The sequence below is a fragment of the Cupressus sempervirens genome, chromosome 11, assembly GCF_028749045.1.
Source record: "Cupressus sempervirens isolate cs-2001-9-10 chromosome 11, ASM2874904v1, whole genome shotgun sequence".
NCBI lineage: Eukaryota > Viridiplantae > Streptophyta > Pinopsida > Cupressales > Cupressaceae > Cupressus > Cupressus sempervirens.
Genome location: NC_143128.1, coordinates 141675180 through 141694077, shown reverse-complemented (window position 1 = coordinate 141694077; position 18898 = coordinate 141675180). Strand labels below are relative to the sequence as shown.

The 18898-nt window shown below is 40.1% G+C and overlaps 2 protein-coding genes across 2 annotated transcripts; both read left to right on the top strand.

Annotated features, from left to right (window-relative positions):
- Positions 1-250: 250 nt before the first annotated feature.
- LOC149528606 (uncharacterized) lies at positions 251-5748 on the top strand. The gene is made up of 6 exons (XM_089810278.1): positions 251-1053; positions 1160-2234; positions 2405-2470; positions 2922-3149; positions 3249-5039; positions 5139-5748. Exons 1-6 carry the CDS (start codon positions 284-286, stop codon positions 5640-5642), a joined length of 4434 nt encoding a protein of 1477 aa, XP_089666404.1. The 5' UTR covers positions 251-283; the 3' UTR covers positions 5643-5748.
- Positions 5749-16063: 10315 nt separating this feature from the next.
- LOC149528605 (uncharacterized) lies at positions 16064-17021 on the top strand. The gene is made up of 2 exons (XM_089811527.1): positions 16064-16511; positions 16619-17021. The coding sequence occupies exons 1-2, from the start codon at positions 16160-16162 to the stop codon at positions 17002-17004; spliced, it is 738 nt and encodes a 245-aa protein (XP_089667653.1). The 5' UTR covers positions 16064-16159; the 3' UTR covers positions 17005-17021.
- The last annotated feature ends 1877 nt before the right edge of the window (positions 17022-18898 follow it).

Here is an 18898-nt window from a genome sequence, read left to right as displayed (position 1 = left end):
TCTTATTAACGCAAACCACATGGCTTCACTGTCTTCCACCGACTCTACTCTTTTTTAAATCATTTTATTCGGCCTTTTTCCCTCTCAATGTCACATCTCGGTCTTTTCTGTATCGTTCCACATGCTTTCCTGAGCTATTCCGCGTTTCAGACGTCAATGACACTCGGCACACCGACCATTCCGCGTTTCAGACGTCAATATCACACCCACCCATTCACTTTATTTCGTAGTTTGCATTCTCTCGGGGATTGACCTTCTCTGTGTTCAATTGTAGGAAAATCCTATGGCGTCTACTTCTGCTTCCCCTGGTCATACAGAGGGCGATCAGACTGCAACAACTTCTCAAGGAATGGCGTCTTCTTCTTCTTCTTCTTCCCGAAGCTTGTTTTCATGCTGTCTTGATTGGGTTTCTGTCTTTCCTTCATGGCGTACTTCAATGGAATCCGATTCAGTGGCGTCTAATCCAGAGAGTGAGGGTTTTCAAGAAGCGACACCGTCTGTATCTACTTCAGACACCTCTGGCTGCATGACACAGGATGAGGCTTTTCAAGAAATGGCTCCATCAGCATCTTCTATGGTTATATCCTCTACACTCATCCAGAAGCCGTCTTATGATGTATTCATCAACCATCGAGGACCAGATGTTAAGAAGACTTTGGCCACCAGAATCTATGATGTCCTTGTTGACATGAAGGTCACCACATTCTTAGATTCAAAGGAGTTGGAATACGGCGATTTCTTGCCCACAGCATTAGAAACAACCATCCGTGGTGCCACCCTTCATATTGCCATTTTTTCAGAGACGTATGCAGAATCAGCTTGGTGTTTGGAGGAGCTCTCGTTAATGTTGAAAAGCGGCGCCAAAATTATTCCTATTTTCTACCATGTCAAGCCTACAGATCTCAGGTATGCAGCTCAAGGGAAAGGGGCGTACGTTGCTGCCTTTAAGAAGCATGAACAGAATGGTAGATATAAGCCAGAAAATCTGATGGACTGGAAAGATGCACTCTACAAGGTCTCTTTCTATACTGGCGAAATCATCCAGAATAATGAGTACGTACCCCTGCACGTAATTATGCATTCATTTTTATATCAGTGGAACTTAACTTTGACATAAACACCTAGTAGGAGTTTGATTTTTCTATTTTTCTTTTTCCAGTGATGAGATGAGGGTGTTGAAGAATATTGTGAATATTGTACTGAAACAAATAAACAATGGGCCACTAGAAGTTGCGAAGCATCCAGTAAGTCTGAATGAAATAGTAAAAGATTTTGAAAAGACTATCCAATTGGCTGGTGGTGATCAGGGTGTACAAATTGTGGGTATATGGGGCATGGGTGGGTCTGGCAAGACCACACTTGGGAAAGAATTATACAACAAAAAATCTTCATTCATGGAGAAATCTAGTTTTATTTTTGATATTAGAGATGCTAAAGATGTGTTGTACAAAAAGCAGATTCAACTTCTTAAAGACTTTGGTGTGATTGAAACATTTGACAGTGTAAACCAAGGCAAGGCAATTATAAGAAGGAATTTAAGATCATTTAAGGTGCTCATTGTCATGAACGATGTTGATCATGTCAATCAATTGGATGCTCTATTGCCTACAATAGGCAACCTTGGAAGGGGTAGTCTTATTATTGTTACAACACGGGAATATCAAGTTCTTACATCTTGGGGCATATCCTCAGTGTATAAAATGAAAAGATTGGATCAATTTTATGCTAAACAACTATTTTGTTGGCATGCTTTTTTGAAACCCTATCCCCTTAATGATTTTGAGGAACTTGTTAAGAATTTTGTAGATGCTTGTAATGGATTACCCTTATCTTTGAAGGTATTTGGAGCACAATTATATGGGAATCCCTCCAAACAATCTTGGAAGTCTGTGTTTCATAAGATCTCAAGAATATTGCCTGAAGATATCAAAAAGAGACTTAAAATAAGTTATGACTCCCTTGAACACGAAGAGAAAGAGGCATTCCTTGATTGTGCTTGTTTCTTTATTAAAAGAAAAAGCAATGTGGCAATTGAAGTCTGGGATGGATCAGGCTGGAGTGGTTTGTATGCTTGGGAAATGCTTTTAAATAAGTGTTTGGTTGAACTTGATAATGACAACTGCATACAGATGCATGACCACTTGAGAGATCTAGGAAGAGCAATTGCAAAAGATCATTCACCCTCTAGACTTTGGTCATCTCAACAGATTATTAATTATGACAAACAAAAAGAGGTGAGATTGATGATGTCTTTAATTGAAATATATATAATATAAAAGAGTTATATTATATATTTGAATGTTCTATCTATCAAGATTATTAGTGTTATGTTATTTATTTTGTATGCATTGAATAGCTGGATTATTTTTGTAAAGTCCTAATTCATTTTTTTTTTCATTTTCAGAGTGTAAAAGGCATTCGAGGAATAGAGATTACCTTAAGCCAAAAGGAAGAACAGTTTTCATATAGAGTATGCTTGTCCAGATTCTTTATTTCTTCCTCTAATTTTTATTTATTTTAAAATAATCTTTTTATTTTGTAACTTTTTTACCTAAATATTTTATTTTTTCCATAGATAACAGTACTTAATTTCTATACTACGGGGTCAGGCTTGCATTTTTTGGTTGCTATCTAATGCATCAAAAACAGTACTTAATTTGTTACAAATAGAAGAAAACAGAGTTTGAATAGTGAACCAAACAATGAACTCAATCATATGATTCATTAACTCATATTATAATAATGCAAATTATGTTGACGATTAACCCCTTCACTGATAAATTGGAGATTGATAACAATAACTGAAGCTAACAGATAATTTAGAAACTGATTCTCTTTAACATAATTCAAGTGTGACTTCTTCTGTAACAATAAGTTCATTAACTAGTGAGTTAGTTGAGTTTTGTGGTTGTTGCTTGCAGGAGGCATTGATACCCTGTTTAGCAGAACCAAAGCTTTTAGTCATTAAAGGAGATTATTTTAATCAAATAATCAGTGAAGTATCAGTAGGGCCACTTTGGCTCTCGTGGTCCAATATTGGACAGAGAAATCTTCCGTCGCGACTTTCGCTGAAAAACTTGAGGGTTTTAGAAATATCTGGAGAGGGGGGGGAATGTCATTTTGAAGAGCTGTGGGAGGCTGAGAGCGATGTAAGGAGTTCATTTTCTGCTCTATTAAGTTTATATTTCAATGTATTTATTAAAAGCATTGTGTTCATCTACATTGGTCTGCTTGGAAATTTGTCGCAGGCTCCTCTGCAGTTGAGAGAGTTGGTCATTTCTTCTTGTGACAAATTCCAAAGACTTCCAAATTCAATTGGGTGTCTCAGTGAGTTGAAAAAGATAGTAATCGGTTGGTCACATCATATCAGGAGCCTACCAGAAAGCTTTTGCCGACTGCAACAATTGGAGCACCTTCAACTAGCTGCCTGTAAAAGGTTATCATCACTACCCTGCAGATTTGGGGATTTGACTAATCTACGGTATCTAGATTTGTCTAGGTGCAGTGACTTGAAGAATTTGCCAGTTTCTTTTAGGAATTTGAGTCTCCTCCAACATCTCAATTTAGCGGGATGTACAGAGCTCATACTTGAGCCAGATGATTTTCAAAATATTACAAAGCTGGAGTTTTTGAGCCTTGATGGATGCTCGCGATTGGAAGGGTTGCCTCGTCACATCACAAATCAGGCGTCCTTGAGGGAGCTCAATTTAAGTGATGTTAAGAGATTAAGGGAGGTACCTATTGCAATCGATGAGCTAGGGAGGCTGCAAGAGCTGGGCATAGGGAGTGACCTTTTAATAAGTCTGCCAAACTCCCTTGGACGTTTGTCCCTTTTGACTCATCTTAGGATTGGCCCATGTCCCGAACTGGAATCTTTGCCAACCTCTCTCGGAGCTTTGTCCTCTTTGATTAGACTTAGACTTCTTAGTTGTGCCAAACTGGAGTCTTTGCCAAGTTCTCTTGGAGTTTTGTCTGCCTTGACTTATCTTGAAATCACCATCTGTCCCAAACTGGAATCTTTGCCAAGCTCTCTTGGAGATTTGTCTTCCTTGACTTGTCTTAGAATCACCATCTGTCCCAAACTGGAATCTTTGCCAAGCTCTCTTGGAGATTTGTCTTCCTTGACTTGTCTTAGAATCACCATCTGTCCCAAACTGGAATCTTTGCCAAGCTCTCTTGGAGATTTGTCTTCCTTGACTTGTCTTAGAATCACCATCTGTCCCAAACTGGAATCTTTGCCAAGCTCTCTTGGAGCTTTGTCCTCTTTGACAAATCTTACAATTGATAGTTGTGCCAAACTGGAGTCTTTGCCAAGTTCTCTTGGAGCTTTGTCCTCTTTGACTAGTCTTACAATTCATAGTTGTGCCAAACTGGAGTCTTTGCCAAGTTCTCTTGGAGTTTTGTCTGCCTTGACTTATCTTAGAATCTCCAGCTGTCCCAAACTGGAATTTTTGCCAAGCTGCCTTGGACGTTTGTCGTCCTTGACTCATCTTACAATTTTCAACTGTCCAAAGATTAGATGTTTACTGATCTCTGTCCGGTGCCTTCCTCTCTTAGAGATTATATATATATATAAGTGCCCAATAGAGGATTTAGATTTTGGGACGGCGTCATTATCTTTTCCATCGAGCAACTTGAAGCAGGTGACACTTCGGAAAACAGAGGTGTTTAGGATCTCGATTGCTGAAGAAAGTTACCCCCGCCTTGAGAGTCTGAATCTTCTTGAGAATGATCATTTAAGGGAGATCAAAGCACTGCCTGTAAGCCTTAAACGCCTATATATATGCAGACATCCAGAGTTGGTGGTGCTTCCGAGCTTCGCTCGACTAACTTCTCTCAGAGAATTGCGAGTGCAAGAATGCGGCTCAATCGAGAAAATTGATGGTTTGAAAGATTGCACAGGATTGGAGAAATTGAGTGTAGAGACCAGCGGGGAGGTGCTGGGTATAGAAACTTTGGAGCAGATGCAGAATATGATGACACTGGAACTGAGAGCAAACAAGGCATCGGCTATTGTTAGTTGCATTCAAACGATAAAGGTAATATAATACGTTTGTACGAATACAGTTTTTAATCATCTTCATCAATGTGTAATTGGGCATTGAGTGAGTGAATGTAATTGTGCGTGGAATGTGCAGAAATGGCCAGATCAAATAACAGTGTGTACGCGGGCGGTCCCTGATGCGGCCTCACTACTCCTCGACTCCTCAATACTCTCCTCGAATGTCTTTCTCGTGGACTCCTCGCGATTCAAGATGAATATTGATTCCTCTAAATCTCCATTCTCCGAAGAGATGAAAGCGCTGCTGAACAATTCCTCCATGAGTCGCAATGCCATAATGCTCTGTTTTGTTATAAATTCTGCTCATTCTTCACCAGTGCAAATTGTATTAAGGGAGGCTTCTAGTGTTGCTAGTATAACATCGATTTTTGTTAGCGAGGGTCGATGGGCAGTGATAGGCATCTTCACGCCACGTTGCGCATGGCTCACTACAAGTCTTAACATCCGCCTCACTGCGGCCGATGTCAACGGCTGGCCGGACGTGGAGGATGTTGAATTGGAGAGAAGTTTGGCTGTTGGGGGAGAAGAGCAAAGACTAGTGGAGGCATTTTTGCCGCTTTTACAAAGCATTTCTAACTAATATTTCTATCATATTCTTGTATTTGTGGTGACCAATATATTATTGTATTCATTTCTCGAAGTCTTATTAATTAAGAAATTAAGAAACTATTTTAAAGTGTTTCAAATATTTTTAAAGTTTTATTTGTGGTGTTATAGGAGTCTTTTTACAAGGCTAATTAATAAATTATATTATATTATATTATTTAAACATATGATTATTTAAAGATAATTATATTTTTAGTCTATTTTGTAAACACGTTAATCTATTATATGAAAACAATTGAAAAATAAATGTGAAGTCACAAAAGTTATAAAAGGTATATTTTATTTTTCAATTTAGATTAATTAAATTATTTTTTCTAATTGATCTTTCATGCCTATTCAATATACTTATCATTTGACAACGTTTTTTTAAATTTACAAAACATAAAGTTCAACCTTTTTAAAATAAATATATAAAAATAAAGTTTAAATTTTTTAACCAATTTTATTATTATGAATTTTCTTACCTTCAACAATAATTTTCAAACTATAAATTCAACTAAATTAAATTTATTACGACAAATACGACACCACTACGTGGCTCTTGTTTTGTTTTGTAAGTGGACACTTTCCAGTTAATTTAGTTATCTTTCATATTTATGACTTAATATTAACACTACAATAGTTATTTTAAGAGAAGAAAATATTTAAAAGTCACATCTCTTGTATAATAAAAATTAAAGTGGTAGTTATAATTTTGATTTCAAATTGTGTTGGACAAATATTGAGACATTGTCCACTATATAATTCTTTTTAATTGAGTATTTTTAAGCACATCTTCATCAACCGCATTGGGATCCATTCTCATTGCATTTCATGGTTAACATTTAACCATGGTTACTCAAGCTTACTCATAGTGGCTAAATCCTCCGACATCATGAATTTGTCCTCGTCAATGGACATATCTAGTGAACCTAATCGCAATTTTATCAAAGATAGCAACTTTGTTATCCCCCTTGGCATGTAATGAGCCCCTTGTCATTCTAAATGCTTAAGGCATTCCAATTCATTCATCCACATTGGTAATCACTTACATGTCATCATACGTAGAGCAAGAAACAATAGGCTTTTTAGATGTCTCACACACTCTGGTACCTCCTTAATACATGTTCCCTTCAAATTCAAGACTTTGAGGAGTTTCATCTTTCCAATGCTCTATGACAATGCACACATGGCCACGTCCCAGCTCAAATCAAGAACACAGAGTTCTCTTGATAGGCCAATTGATGCAGGAGCATCTTGCATGGGTAAATTATTGAAAAAAAAAAAAAAAAGGAAAAAAAAGTTGAAAATTTTTTTTAAAAAAAAAATTGTGGAGGAGAGAGAAAGTGACGAAAATTAGAGGAGAAATAATTAAAAAAATAAAAAAAAGGGGAAAAAGGAGAAAAAAAAGAAAAAGAGGATTTCTATTTTCGAGGTGCATAGGTGGCATAATAGAAAAAAATAAAAAAATAAATGGTTGTCATTCCATTTATCGAGGTGTGTGGGTAGAATTCTAGAAAGTTATGAATATTGTAGAAAGTTGTGGATATTGTAGAAAGTTGTGGAAGTTGTAGAAGGTTGTGAAGGAATTCTAGAAGCTTGTGGATAAGTCATTCATGGGGTGGTAAGTGCCTATTTAAGCAAGGCATATGAGCATTTCTAAATCAAGCTCAAGAAGTAGAAGCTCAAGGAGAAGCTTGAGAAGTAGAAGCTCAAGGAGTAGCTTGAGAAGGAGAAGCTCGAGAAATGGAAGCTTGGGAAGGTGAAGGCTTCAAGGTGTGAAAGAGAAAGAGGAGGAAGTGAAGAGTGAGTTTTCCTGAGTCTGTGGACAGAGCGCCGAATGTGAGGCAGTTTACATCAGGATTGTGATGGACTTGTGAGTGTGTAGATAGAGCGCCGAATGTGAGGCAGTTTACACTTGGATCTTGGATTAGGTTTGTGAGAAGAGCTAGTGACTGCGGTTTAGAAACAAGGAGGTTGCTTGGTGGCTTGCGAGTACAAGTTGAGATCTCGGAGGTTCCTACCAGAGTGTGGATCTGGACTAGCTTGGGTTTGGATTGGATCTTGAGAGATCTTGCAAAAATGTTATTGTAATTAGATTTTCAAGTATAATAAAATTGTCTTCATATTGTTGCATTCTTGGTTGTGATTTGGTAAGGGTGGTGTGGCCCTTCGTCAGTGGTATCAGAGCGTACCTCCATTACCAACACTGACACACTTAATAATAAACTAACAATTTTGTGATGGGTAAGTGCACCAAGTTGTGGTGCCAAAAGGGGGGTATAAGTGGACACCTTTTTCCTGAAATCAGCAAATTCTGGACTTCAACAAGAATTTGAAGATAGTTACGCTCAAAATTTTAAGATATGACAAAAACAAAAGTTGTAGTCCTTTGAATCTAGTTTCTAAACTACTAATTTTTTTTCAAAATGGTTTAGTTTTAGGTCCTCAAAAAAGGGGGCCACAAAAAGTGGTACTGTTTATTCCAAAAAAACATAACATAGTACAAAGTGCGGCCCCCCTAAAATTTTAACTTTTTTTTTGAAATTCTTTAATCGCTCCGGTCAAAAGTTACCTAACACTATGTAGTTTATCCCAGATTTTTCGGGTAATTTTATAATGTGTATTTTTTTTTTAATAAATTTTTTAATTAGACCCATCCCGAAAACGTGAAATATCTGTGTGCTCCCCCTAGAAATGATTGAAAACTAATCTAAAATCAAAACTTCTTTTTTTCAAAGTGTGTAGAATGGAGTCTAGTTTCTAAAAAACTAAGTTGTTACAAAATTCGATGAATGAGCTAAAATCTACAGCCCAATTAGTACATGGTGGTTTTTGACAAAAAAAGAACATACATTCAAAAGAAATTATAGATGAAAGACTTAAAATAGTTCAAATTAAAAATAAATTATATGGTTAGATAGCTAACATAAAGACCTATAATGTTATGTAACCTGATCTTATCAATACCCAACCACGAGGAATCTTGAAGGGGGGCACACAAGAAAAATCAATCATTTTTTGTATGTTTGCTGGAAAACACGTCTCAGACCTGTTTATAAACTCCAAACCTTTGGGTTGGATCTCCAAGGCAAAACCAAGCCTAAGGCTTGGTTTTAATGCAAAGCTTTGAATAGCGCGTGCGCCCTATAACGCGCACGCGCTATTAAAACGCTTTTGAATTCGAAGTAGTGCGCACACGCTATAGTGCGCACGCACTATTGAGACCTAAATTGCAAACCAAAACCAAGAGAGAGCTAGGGGGGTGGGGCGAGGGAATGGCTATTTGTGTGTGTGAGAGAGATAGAGAGAAAGTAGGGGATGGGAGAGGGGAGAGAGGAAGTGAGAAAGAGTAGGGGTGGCAAAGAGAGTATAGGATGGGAGATAGAGGAAATGTGAGAGAGTAGGGGTGGCAAAGAGAATACAGGATGCAAGAGAGAGAAAGTGTGAGAGAGTATGGGATGGGGGAGAGAGATTGAAAGTAGGGGGTGGGAGAGAGAGGAAGTGTGAGAGAGAGTACAAGTTGGGAGAGAGAGACTGAGAGTAGGGGATGGGGGAGAGGGAGAGTAGGTGGTGGGAGACGGAGTGGGAGAGGAAGAGCGAGAGAGAGGAGGATGGGAGTGCATGTGTGTGAAAGAGAGAGAGTAGGGAATGGGAGAGGGGGAAGATAGAGTAGCTTGAGAGAGAGTAGGGGATGGAAGAGAGAGTAGGCAATGGGAGAGGGAGTGGGAGAGGGAGAGAGAGAGGGGGGATGGAAATGTGTGTAAGAGAGAAAGAGAGAGAGTGTGAAAATGTGAGAGAGGGTAGGGGGTAGCAGAGAGAGAGTAGAGAGGGAGAGAGTGAGAGTGAGAGAGAGAGTGAGAGTAGGCAGTGGGAGAGAGAGAGCGAGTGAGAGAAAAAGTAGAGGATGGGAGAGGAGAGAGGGGGGATCGGTGTGTGTGAAAGAGAGAGAGTAGGGAATGAGAGAGGGGAGAGAGAGATAGAGAGAGTAGGGGATGGGATAGAAAGAGAGTAGGCAATGGCAGAGGGAGTGGGAGAGGGAGAGAGAGGGTGGATGGAAGAGAAAGAGATTAGGCAATGGCAAAGGGAGTGGGAGAGGGAGAGAGAGGAGGGATGGAAGTGTGTGTAAGAGAGAAAGTAGGGGATGGGAAAGAGTGTGAGAGTGTGAGAGAGAGTAGGGGTGGTAGAGAGAGAGTGAGAGTAGGGGATGGGAGAGAGAGGGAGAGAGTGAGAGAGAGAGAGAGAGATAGTAGGCGATGGGAGAGGGAGTGGGGGGGAGAGAGAGAGAGAGGGGGAATGGAAGTGTGTAAGAGAGATAGAGTTGGGGATGGGAGAGAGTAGGCAATGGGAGAGGGAGTGTGAGAGAGAGAGAGAGGGGGGGAATGGGAATGTGTATAAGAGAGATAGAGTAGGGGATGGGAGAGAGTGTGAGAGTTTGAGAGAGAGTAGGGGGTGGTAGAGAGAGCTTGTACAGGATGGGGGTGAGAGAGAGAGAGAGTAGGGGATGGAAGAGAGTGTGAGAGAGAGTAGGGGATGGAAGAGAGAGAGTGAGAGTAGGGGATGGGAGAGAGAAAGTAAAGAGGGAAAGAGAGTACTTGAGAGAGAGAGATAGTAGGTGGTGCAAGAGGGAGTGGGAGAGGGAGAGAGAGGGGGGATGGGAGTGTGTGTGACAAATCTAGAGAGTAGGGGATGGGAGAGGAGAGAGAGAGAGAGGGGGGATGGGAGTGTGTGTCTATGAAAGAGAGAGAGTAGGGGATGGGAGAGGGGAGAGAGAGAATAGGGGATGGGGGAGAGAAAGTAGACAGTGGGAGAGGGAGTGGGAGAGGGAGAGGGAGAGAGGGGGAATGGGAATGTGTGTAAGAGAGACAGAGTAGGGGATGGGAGAGAGTGTGAGAGTGTAAGAGAGAGTAGGTGGTGGCGGAGAGAGCTCGTATGGGATGGGAGAGAGAGAGAGTGAGATTAGGGGATGGGAGTGTGAGAGAGAGAGAGTGAGAGTAAGGGATGGGATGGGAGAGAGAGAGAGAGAGAGAGAGAGAGAGTAGAGAGGGAGAGAGAGAACTTGAGAGAGAGAGATCTAGTAGGTAGTAGGAGAGGGAGAGGGAGAGAGATAGGGGGGATGGGAGTGTGCGTGACAGATGTAGAGAGTAGGGGATGGGAGAGAAGAGAGTGGGGGGATAAGAGTGTGTGTGTCTGTGAAAGAGAGAGAGTAGGGGATGGGAGAGAGTGTGAGAGAGAGTAGGGGGTGGCAGAGAGAGAGTACGGGATGGGAGAGACAGAGTGAAAGGATGGGAGAGAGTGTGAGAGAGAGTGGGGGATGGGAGAGAGTGTGAGAGAGAGTTGGGAATGGGAGAGAGAGAGTAAGAGTAGGGGATGGGAGATAGAGTAGAGAGGGAGAGAGAGAACTTGAGAGAGAGAGAGATAGTAGGTGACCTGGGAGAGGGAGTGGGAGAGGAGGAGAGAGAGGGATGAGAGTGCGTGTGAGAGATCTAGAGAGTAAGGGATGGGAGAGGGGAGAGAGAAAGGGGGGTGGGAGTGTGTATCTGCAAAAGAGAGAGTTTAGGGGATGGGAGAGGGGAGAGAGAGAGAGAGAGTAGCCCAAGAGAGAGAGGGAGTAGCAGATGGGAGAGAGGGGTGAATGGGAGTGTGTGTAAGAGAGAGTAGGGGATGGGAGAGAGTGAGAGAGAGTAGGAGGTGGCAGAGAGAGAGAATGGGATGGGGGAGAGAGAGAGAGAGAGAGAGAGAGAGAGTAGGGGATGGGAGAGAGTGTGAGAGAGAGTAGGGGATGAGAGAGAGTGTGAGAGAGTAGGGAGAGGGAGATAGAGAGAGGGGGATGGGAGTGCGTGTGACAAATCTAGAGAGTAGGGGATGGGAGAGAAGAGAGAGGGGGAATGGGAGTGTGTGTGTGTGTGTGTGTGTGTGTGTGTGTGAAAGAGAGAGAGTAGGGGATAGGAGAGAGAGTGAGTGTGAGAGAGAGTAGGGGGTGGCAAAGAGAGAGTACGAGATGGGAGAGACAAAGTGAAAGGATGGGAAAGAGTGTGAGAGAGAGTAGGAGGTGGCGGAGAGAGAGAGACTAGGGGATGAGAGAGACAGAGTGAAAGGATGAGAGAGAGTGTCAGAGAGAGTAGGGGATGGGAGAGAGTGTGAGAGAGAGTTGGGGATTGGAGAGAGAGAGAGAGAGAGATTAAGAGTAGGGGATGGGAGAGAGAGAGAGAGAGAGTAGAGAGGGAGAGAGAGAACTTGAGAGAGAGATAGTAGGTGGTGGGAGAGGGAGTGGGAGAGGAGGAGAGAGAGGGATGGGAGTGCGTGTGAGCGATCTAGAGAGTAAGGGATGGGAGAGGGGAGAGAGAGAGGGGGATGGGAGTGTGTATCTGCAAAAGAGAGAGTTTAGGGGATGGGAGAGGGGAGAGAGAGAGTAGCCCAAGAGAGAGAGAGAGAGAGTAGCGGATGGGAGAGAGGGGCGGATGGGAGTGTGTGTAACAGAGAGTAGGGGATGGGAGAGAGTGTGAGAGAGAGTAGGAGGTGGCAGAGAGAGAGAATGGGATGGGGGAGAGAGAGAAAGAGTAGGGGATGGGAGAGAGTGTGAGAGAGAGAGTAGGGGATGGGAGAGAGTGTGAGAGAGTAGGGAGAGGGAGATAGAGAGAGGGGGATAGGAGTGTGTGTGACAAATCTAGAGAGTAGGGCATGGGAGAGAAGAGAGAGGGGGGATGGGAGTGTGTGTGTCTATGAAAGAGAGAGAGTAGGGGATGGGAGAGAGTGTGAGAGTGTGAGAGAGAGTAGGGGGTGGCAAAGAGAGAGTACGAGATGGGAGAGACAGAGTGAAAGGATGGGAAAGAGTGTGAGAGAGAGTAGGAGGTGGCAGAGAGAGAGAGAGAGTACGAGATGAGAGAGACAGAGTGAAAGGATGAGAGAGTGTGAGAGAGAGTTGGGGATGGGAGAGAGTGTGAGAGAGTTGGGGATTGGAGAGAGAGAAAGAGTAGGGGATGGGAGAGAGAGTAGAGAGGGAGAGAGAGAACTTGAGAGAGAGAGATAGTAGGTGGTGGGAGAGGGGAGAGAGAGAGAGAGTAGCAGATGGGAGAGAGGGGCGGATGGGAGTGTGTGTAAGAGAGAGTAGGGGATGGGAGAGAGTGTGAGAGAGAGTAGGAGGTGACAGAGAGAGAGAATGGGATGGGAGAGAGAGAGTGAGAGTAGGGGATGGGAGAGAGTGTGTGAGAGAGTAGGGGATGGGAAAGAGAGAGAGTAGAGAGTAGGTGATGGGAGAGGAGAGAGAGAGGGGGATGGGAGTGTGTATCTGTAAAAGAGAGAGTTTAGGGGATGGGAGAGAGAGAGTAGCAGATGTGAGAGTGTGAGAGAGAGTAGGGGGATGGGGGAGAGAGAGAGAGAGAGAGAGAGTAAGAAGTGGGAAAGGGAGGATGGGAGTGTGTGTGAGAGATCTAAAGAGTAGGGGATGGGAGAGGAGAGAGGGTGAGAGAGATAGAGAGAGTAGGCGGTGGGAGAGGGAGAGAGTAAAGGATGGGAGAGGGGAGAGAGAGAGAGTGTAGGGGATGGGAGAGGGGAGAGAGAGTAGGAAGAGAGAGAGTAGGGAGGGTGGAGAGTGATGTGTTCTCACATAGTGCGTACGCGCTATAGTGCGTACGCACTATAGCGCGTACGCACTATGTGAAATCACCTAAAAACGGTCAAAAAGCAACTTTGGGGCCCGTTTCATTCATTCTCTGCTTTTGGTTTGTTCTGCACTCTGTTATCTCGACAGAAATCACGGGTTTCAACACAACAAACAGTCTTTCAAGGTGGCAAACACTATTTCAAGCTAACAAACACTATTTCAAGGTGGCAAACACTTTTGGAAGCTAGCAAACACCAAATTCAATCATTGGATACACGATTTGAAGACTTTTTGAATATTCCTTGTATAGAAAAGGTTAGTGCAATCTATTTTAAATATTGTTTGTTGATATATAGATACAAATTTGATTATAATTTGACATGTTGTTTAATATATAGCGAATTCATTGAAATTTGTATGTTTCAATGAAATGTTATTTCGAAATGGTTAGAAATTTGACAAGTCGTTATATATATATATTGTGTATTCATTCAAATAATTATAATTTTTATATGTATTTGAATAATTTGTAATTTACACATTTTAAGTAATTCAAATGTTTGAATAATTTGACATGTAGAAATCATCATCATGCCAAGGAAGAAACCAAAAAATCAAACAAATGAAGATAGGGAGAGAGATTTGGCAATTAAAAGAGATAAAATGAAATTACTATGTGAGCAAAGAAAATTGCAAAGCAATAATGAAGAATTGACTTTCGAAGAGGATCAAGAACCACCGGTACCAAGAAACAAAGAGGAAGAATTGGAAAGACAAAGAGAACGAATGAGACTGTTACGCTCACGAAGACAATTGAATTGTGAAGCTACACCATCTTCTAATGTTGGAGTCATATCGTCCGCTACACCATCTTCTAATGTTGAAGTCATATCGTCCTCTCATGTTGAAGAGACACCGATTTGTAGATCCGACGATATACATACTCCATCATGTCATGTTGAAGGCACAACATCAACACATCAAGTAGGTGATATTCCATCTTTTGCATCTTATTGCCAAGGCACATCATCTTCGATTCAAGGTACTCAATACACTCAACCTTATGTTGATGTTCAAAATGTTGAGAGAATTGAAGAGATTATAACACCTTCTAGAATTCGTTTTAGAAGACCAAAATATTTGATTGATATTGATAGTAACATTTTGAAATCAATGCCTGACAAGATTAGCAAGCGTACTTGTCAAAGAAAAGTTAATCGTATGTGAAGATTATTTTTTGATGAATTAAATATTATAGGTCAATGCCAATTATTTGTTGAAATGATGAGGAATTTAAAATTTAGGCCTATCATGAAGATTCTTGGGCTAAGAACGATGGATGATTCAAATGAAAAAAACATTGTAAAGAATCTAATGAATGCTTATGACAAAGTGGGTTCTAAATCACGCACCAAAGATAGTAATATTGCAAGACGAGTACTTACATCGACAATAGTAAGTAGCCAAATGAAGAAAGTTCGACTCATGAGAAAGACAAGCAAAACATTAAAAATTGGTAGAGGTACTCTAAGGAGATCCATGTTAAGGCGTGAGAGATTGGAAGATCCAACAAAAAATGAGTTATGGACATTTAGCGGTAGACTATCACGAAAGGATAAAGAAATTAGTGAAGCTTTGAAATCATTGATCGAAGATTTTTGGAAAAATAACACACGTGTTTCCCCTAATCAAAGAGATGTTGTAAGAAGGAGGATTGGTAGCCAAAATCGTGAACCACATGCGAAACATTTTTTGGACACAACTCAGACACAATTTTTTGCAAAATTTATTGGTATGTATCCTCAAATTCGAATAAGTCAAAGATTTTTTGAGATGGGTAAACCTTTTTATGTGAAGATAAATTACGCATGCACAACTTGTTGTTGTAGGATACATATTGAATTTTTTAACCGTTTTGATGTTTTTAGGCATATATGTGTAATTTTGCATTCTCAGTTTGTTTTGCAGGATTGTGACATAAATGAGCCACCAAGATCTTCAAGGGAATTCATATCCAACATTCAAGGGAATTCATATCCAACATTTTATGTGAAATAGGGGACGGCCAACAATTTTACAAGACATCATGCTTGGATGGTACGTGCTTATTTTGTGGTTCTTTGCAACTTTTATCAACTTGTCAACATATGGATAGTACACATGCAATTGGAAATGAAATAGTAGATTACGGAAAATTTAAGACAGTGAAATATGCTCTAAAAGATGGGAAACATGGTAAAAGATGTGATTTAGTCATTGAAAAGATTCCAGTGTATGAGTTCATGAAGATTTTTCGTGAAAACATTATTTACGAGTATGCAAGGCATACCCATAGAGCTCGATGGCTGGATTTGCAATTCAAGTTGTGCAAGGATACGTTTCCACTGGATACCATTATTTCGGTTGTAGATTTCACAGAGAACTACACACTACAACCACAAAATGAGGTGCAAGCAAAGTATTATACTTCTCAACAGGTTTCCATATTTGTTCACATAACATTCATGCATTCACCTACAAGTACAAAGGATGACAAGAAGATTTTGAGGGAGTACCATTTTTACATCAGCGATGATCGATCACATTCTACGGAGTTCGTACATGGTTGTTTTCAACTATTTTATGGAGATTTGGCTAATAGGGGCATCACATATCGTCAGCACATTATTTGGTCAGACAATTGTGCATCTCAATTCAAGAATGCACGGATGTTCTATTGGTTGAGCAAGATGCACAAGTTGTGTAGAATTCAATACATGTGGAATTTCATAGAGGCTGGTCATGGAAAGGGAGAACACGATGGTGCAGGCGCATGCATCAAAAGAGCCTTAGCTCGTGAAGAACTAAAGTACAAAGATGGAGCAATATTGACAAATGCAAAATCCATCATCTAGTGGTGTAACGCTACAATGGGTCCAGGTAAGGAAGGTGAGTCTACGGTTCATAGATATTTTTGGTTGATAGATAATACTAACATTGCACCATATCAGGATTGTTGCACACTAACAGGATCCAGTGAGTTGCACTCTTTTAGAAGCTCTGATGCAGGTTCATGGAGTATCCACACACGAAAAATGGCATGCTATTGTCCATCATGTGCAGAGGAAAATTGGGATGACTGTGAATTGACTGAATGGGTGGACAAATGGGATATACAAGTTTTGGACGCAATTGACACCTATCGTCCCCCACAAGCACTGGAAATGGTACAGATGGAATCGTCTATTGACTTTCACCGCTTGTCTGATCTAGTGCAACCTGGTAATATATATATTTATATATCTTTGTAATTTCAATATGTAACTTTATAACTTTTACCCAAGTATTTTCTGAATTAATGACCGCATTTTGTACATTTGTCACTGCAGGCCATGTTTTTGCTGTTATTGCACTTGAAGACAATGAAGAAGGGACAGATTATTATTTGTATCGTTGTGTTCAAGCCAAACAAAAATTGGATCACTCAATTATAGATGGTGAAGGTTTAGAGTACCATGTCGGTGTGGTGGTTGTAACTGGCACATGGCTTAGACGATATTCTATGAAGAACTCTAACTTGTGGTTATTCGAGGATTGGCAAACAAAGAGGAAGATTATTCATTATTCAAATCTTGTTGTCGCATCAAATGTCCACTTGATAAAATATGGTGGAAAACCACATAATAAGAATCTTTGGAAAGTTCGCGAGTCAGACTATGAGGCAATACTTGAGACATTAAAATGTCGAGCAGATCCAGTTGGCTCATTAGATTGAATACAGAGAGAGGGAGAGAGAGAAAGAGTGATCAACTGGATCCAAATACATTGTAGCAACCTCTTCCCCAAGACTGTCCACATGACTAAGGTGGACCGTATTGTTATGATGCGTAAGTGATGAGATTTAGTTTAAATCATAGATTTTATGTTTTGATTTGTTTAGAATCTAGATTTTATGTTTTGATGTCTCCAATTTTTTTAAAGCTAGAACAATATTTTTCATATTTTCTTATTGTGACGATATTTTTCTTTCATTGCATGTTCTCTTGGATGACAGGAGGGAGAGAAGAAAAATAAGTAGATTTCCAAACAGCCAGCCACCCTTCTTCATGTAATTTATTCATTTAAGGTAAAAGTCCCATTTCCTTTGTTTGGCTTTGGTATTTGGTTATTTAAAGTCATTATTCTAGTTAGACCTTCGTATGTTTGAATTTGGGATTGTTTAGTGTCTATTTGTTATGATTTTACTGAATTATTAATTCTATGATGTTTCTATTATTTAATTATTTAAAATAAATTAAAACTTTTTGTATAAAATTATTATTATTTATTTCTATCTATTTGTTATGATTATTTCTATTATTTAAAATAAATTAATTCTATAATATTTCTATGATGAACTATTTATATTTCTAAACTTTACATATTTTAAATTAGATATCTCTCGACTTAATTTACCAAAAAAATTAATTAAAATTTTAGGTATGCTAGTAGTAGGATTCAGCTCCATCAACTTAGTCATTTTTTTCACTAGTTGATTGGGACTCTCACCATTTGTTGCCAACTATGGTGACAATGCTTGGGGTTACACTTATTAAGTAAGAATATTTCCTAATCTAGGGATTAGAGCATTGAACATATTTTGTCCATAACTCCTCAACAAAGTGTTAATTGGTTCATCTAATAAGCCATTGATTTTTAGGAAGGATTCAATAGTGATTTCCTCCCCCTCAGTTTACAACTCATCAATATTTGCATCATCTACAGTAGTTGCATCGTCATTTTCAAACTCACTAGGTGCTCTTGCACCATTCTCCCCATGTGACAAAGAACTCATGGTGGATAAATCTGAAGGAATTTCGTAGGAATACCTTTCTTTCCAAAATCACTCTCATCTATCCATGTTACTTCAGATTCTGGTTGATCCTTCCATTTGATAAGATGCTCCATATAGGTGCCATGACAAGTCTTCTTCTTGATTCTTGAATCCATAACCTTTTCAGCTTTTGGCTGAGATTATAATGGGATAGCGACTTCTTCAACCTTTGATTTTGTTTGTCCTTCTATGAATGTAGGCCCTTTATATTGAACTTAGTCCTTGACATTAAAGATAAGGTAAATTTCCAAGTTTGGTGGGAGTTCTATTTTGTCGGCATTAGAACCATAATTTGCAAGTACCTTACAAGGTCCTATCCTATGCATTTGTAGCTTGGTTGGAACACCCTATGCAAGTACCAAAACTCATCCTTGGCATCATACCATGGCCTCAACACCTTGGATCATCTCAAAACATCTCATCTAACATGTTCCAACTCCTTGCACACTCTCAGCAACTCATCTCTTACACTTTCTCAATTTTGCCTCTTCTAGGCTTGTTCCAACTAGCCTTTGCCAGTCACTAATTTGCTATTTTCTCCAAAATTTTCCACAGAACTTCCTAAACTATTGGGTGATTAAAATACCCTTTTCCTCACTCTAAAATATACTCCAAAACCAACTACACTTGTTTTGTAAAATATCACTCAAAACTGGCTATTTCAGTTTGCCAACTAAGCCTAGTTTGAGGCCATTTACAAAGCAACTCACAATCCCTTGACTTTTGGAACTCCCATGAACCAAAAAAGTCTTAAGACACGACTCAAATGCAAGGATTCTTCTATTTTTTTGGTCTC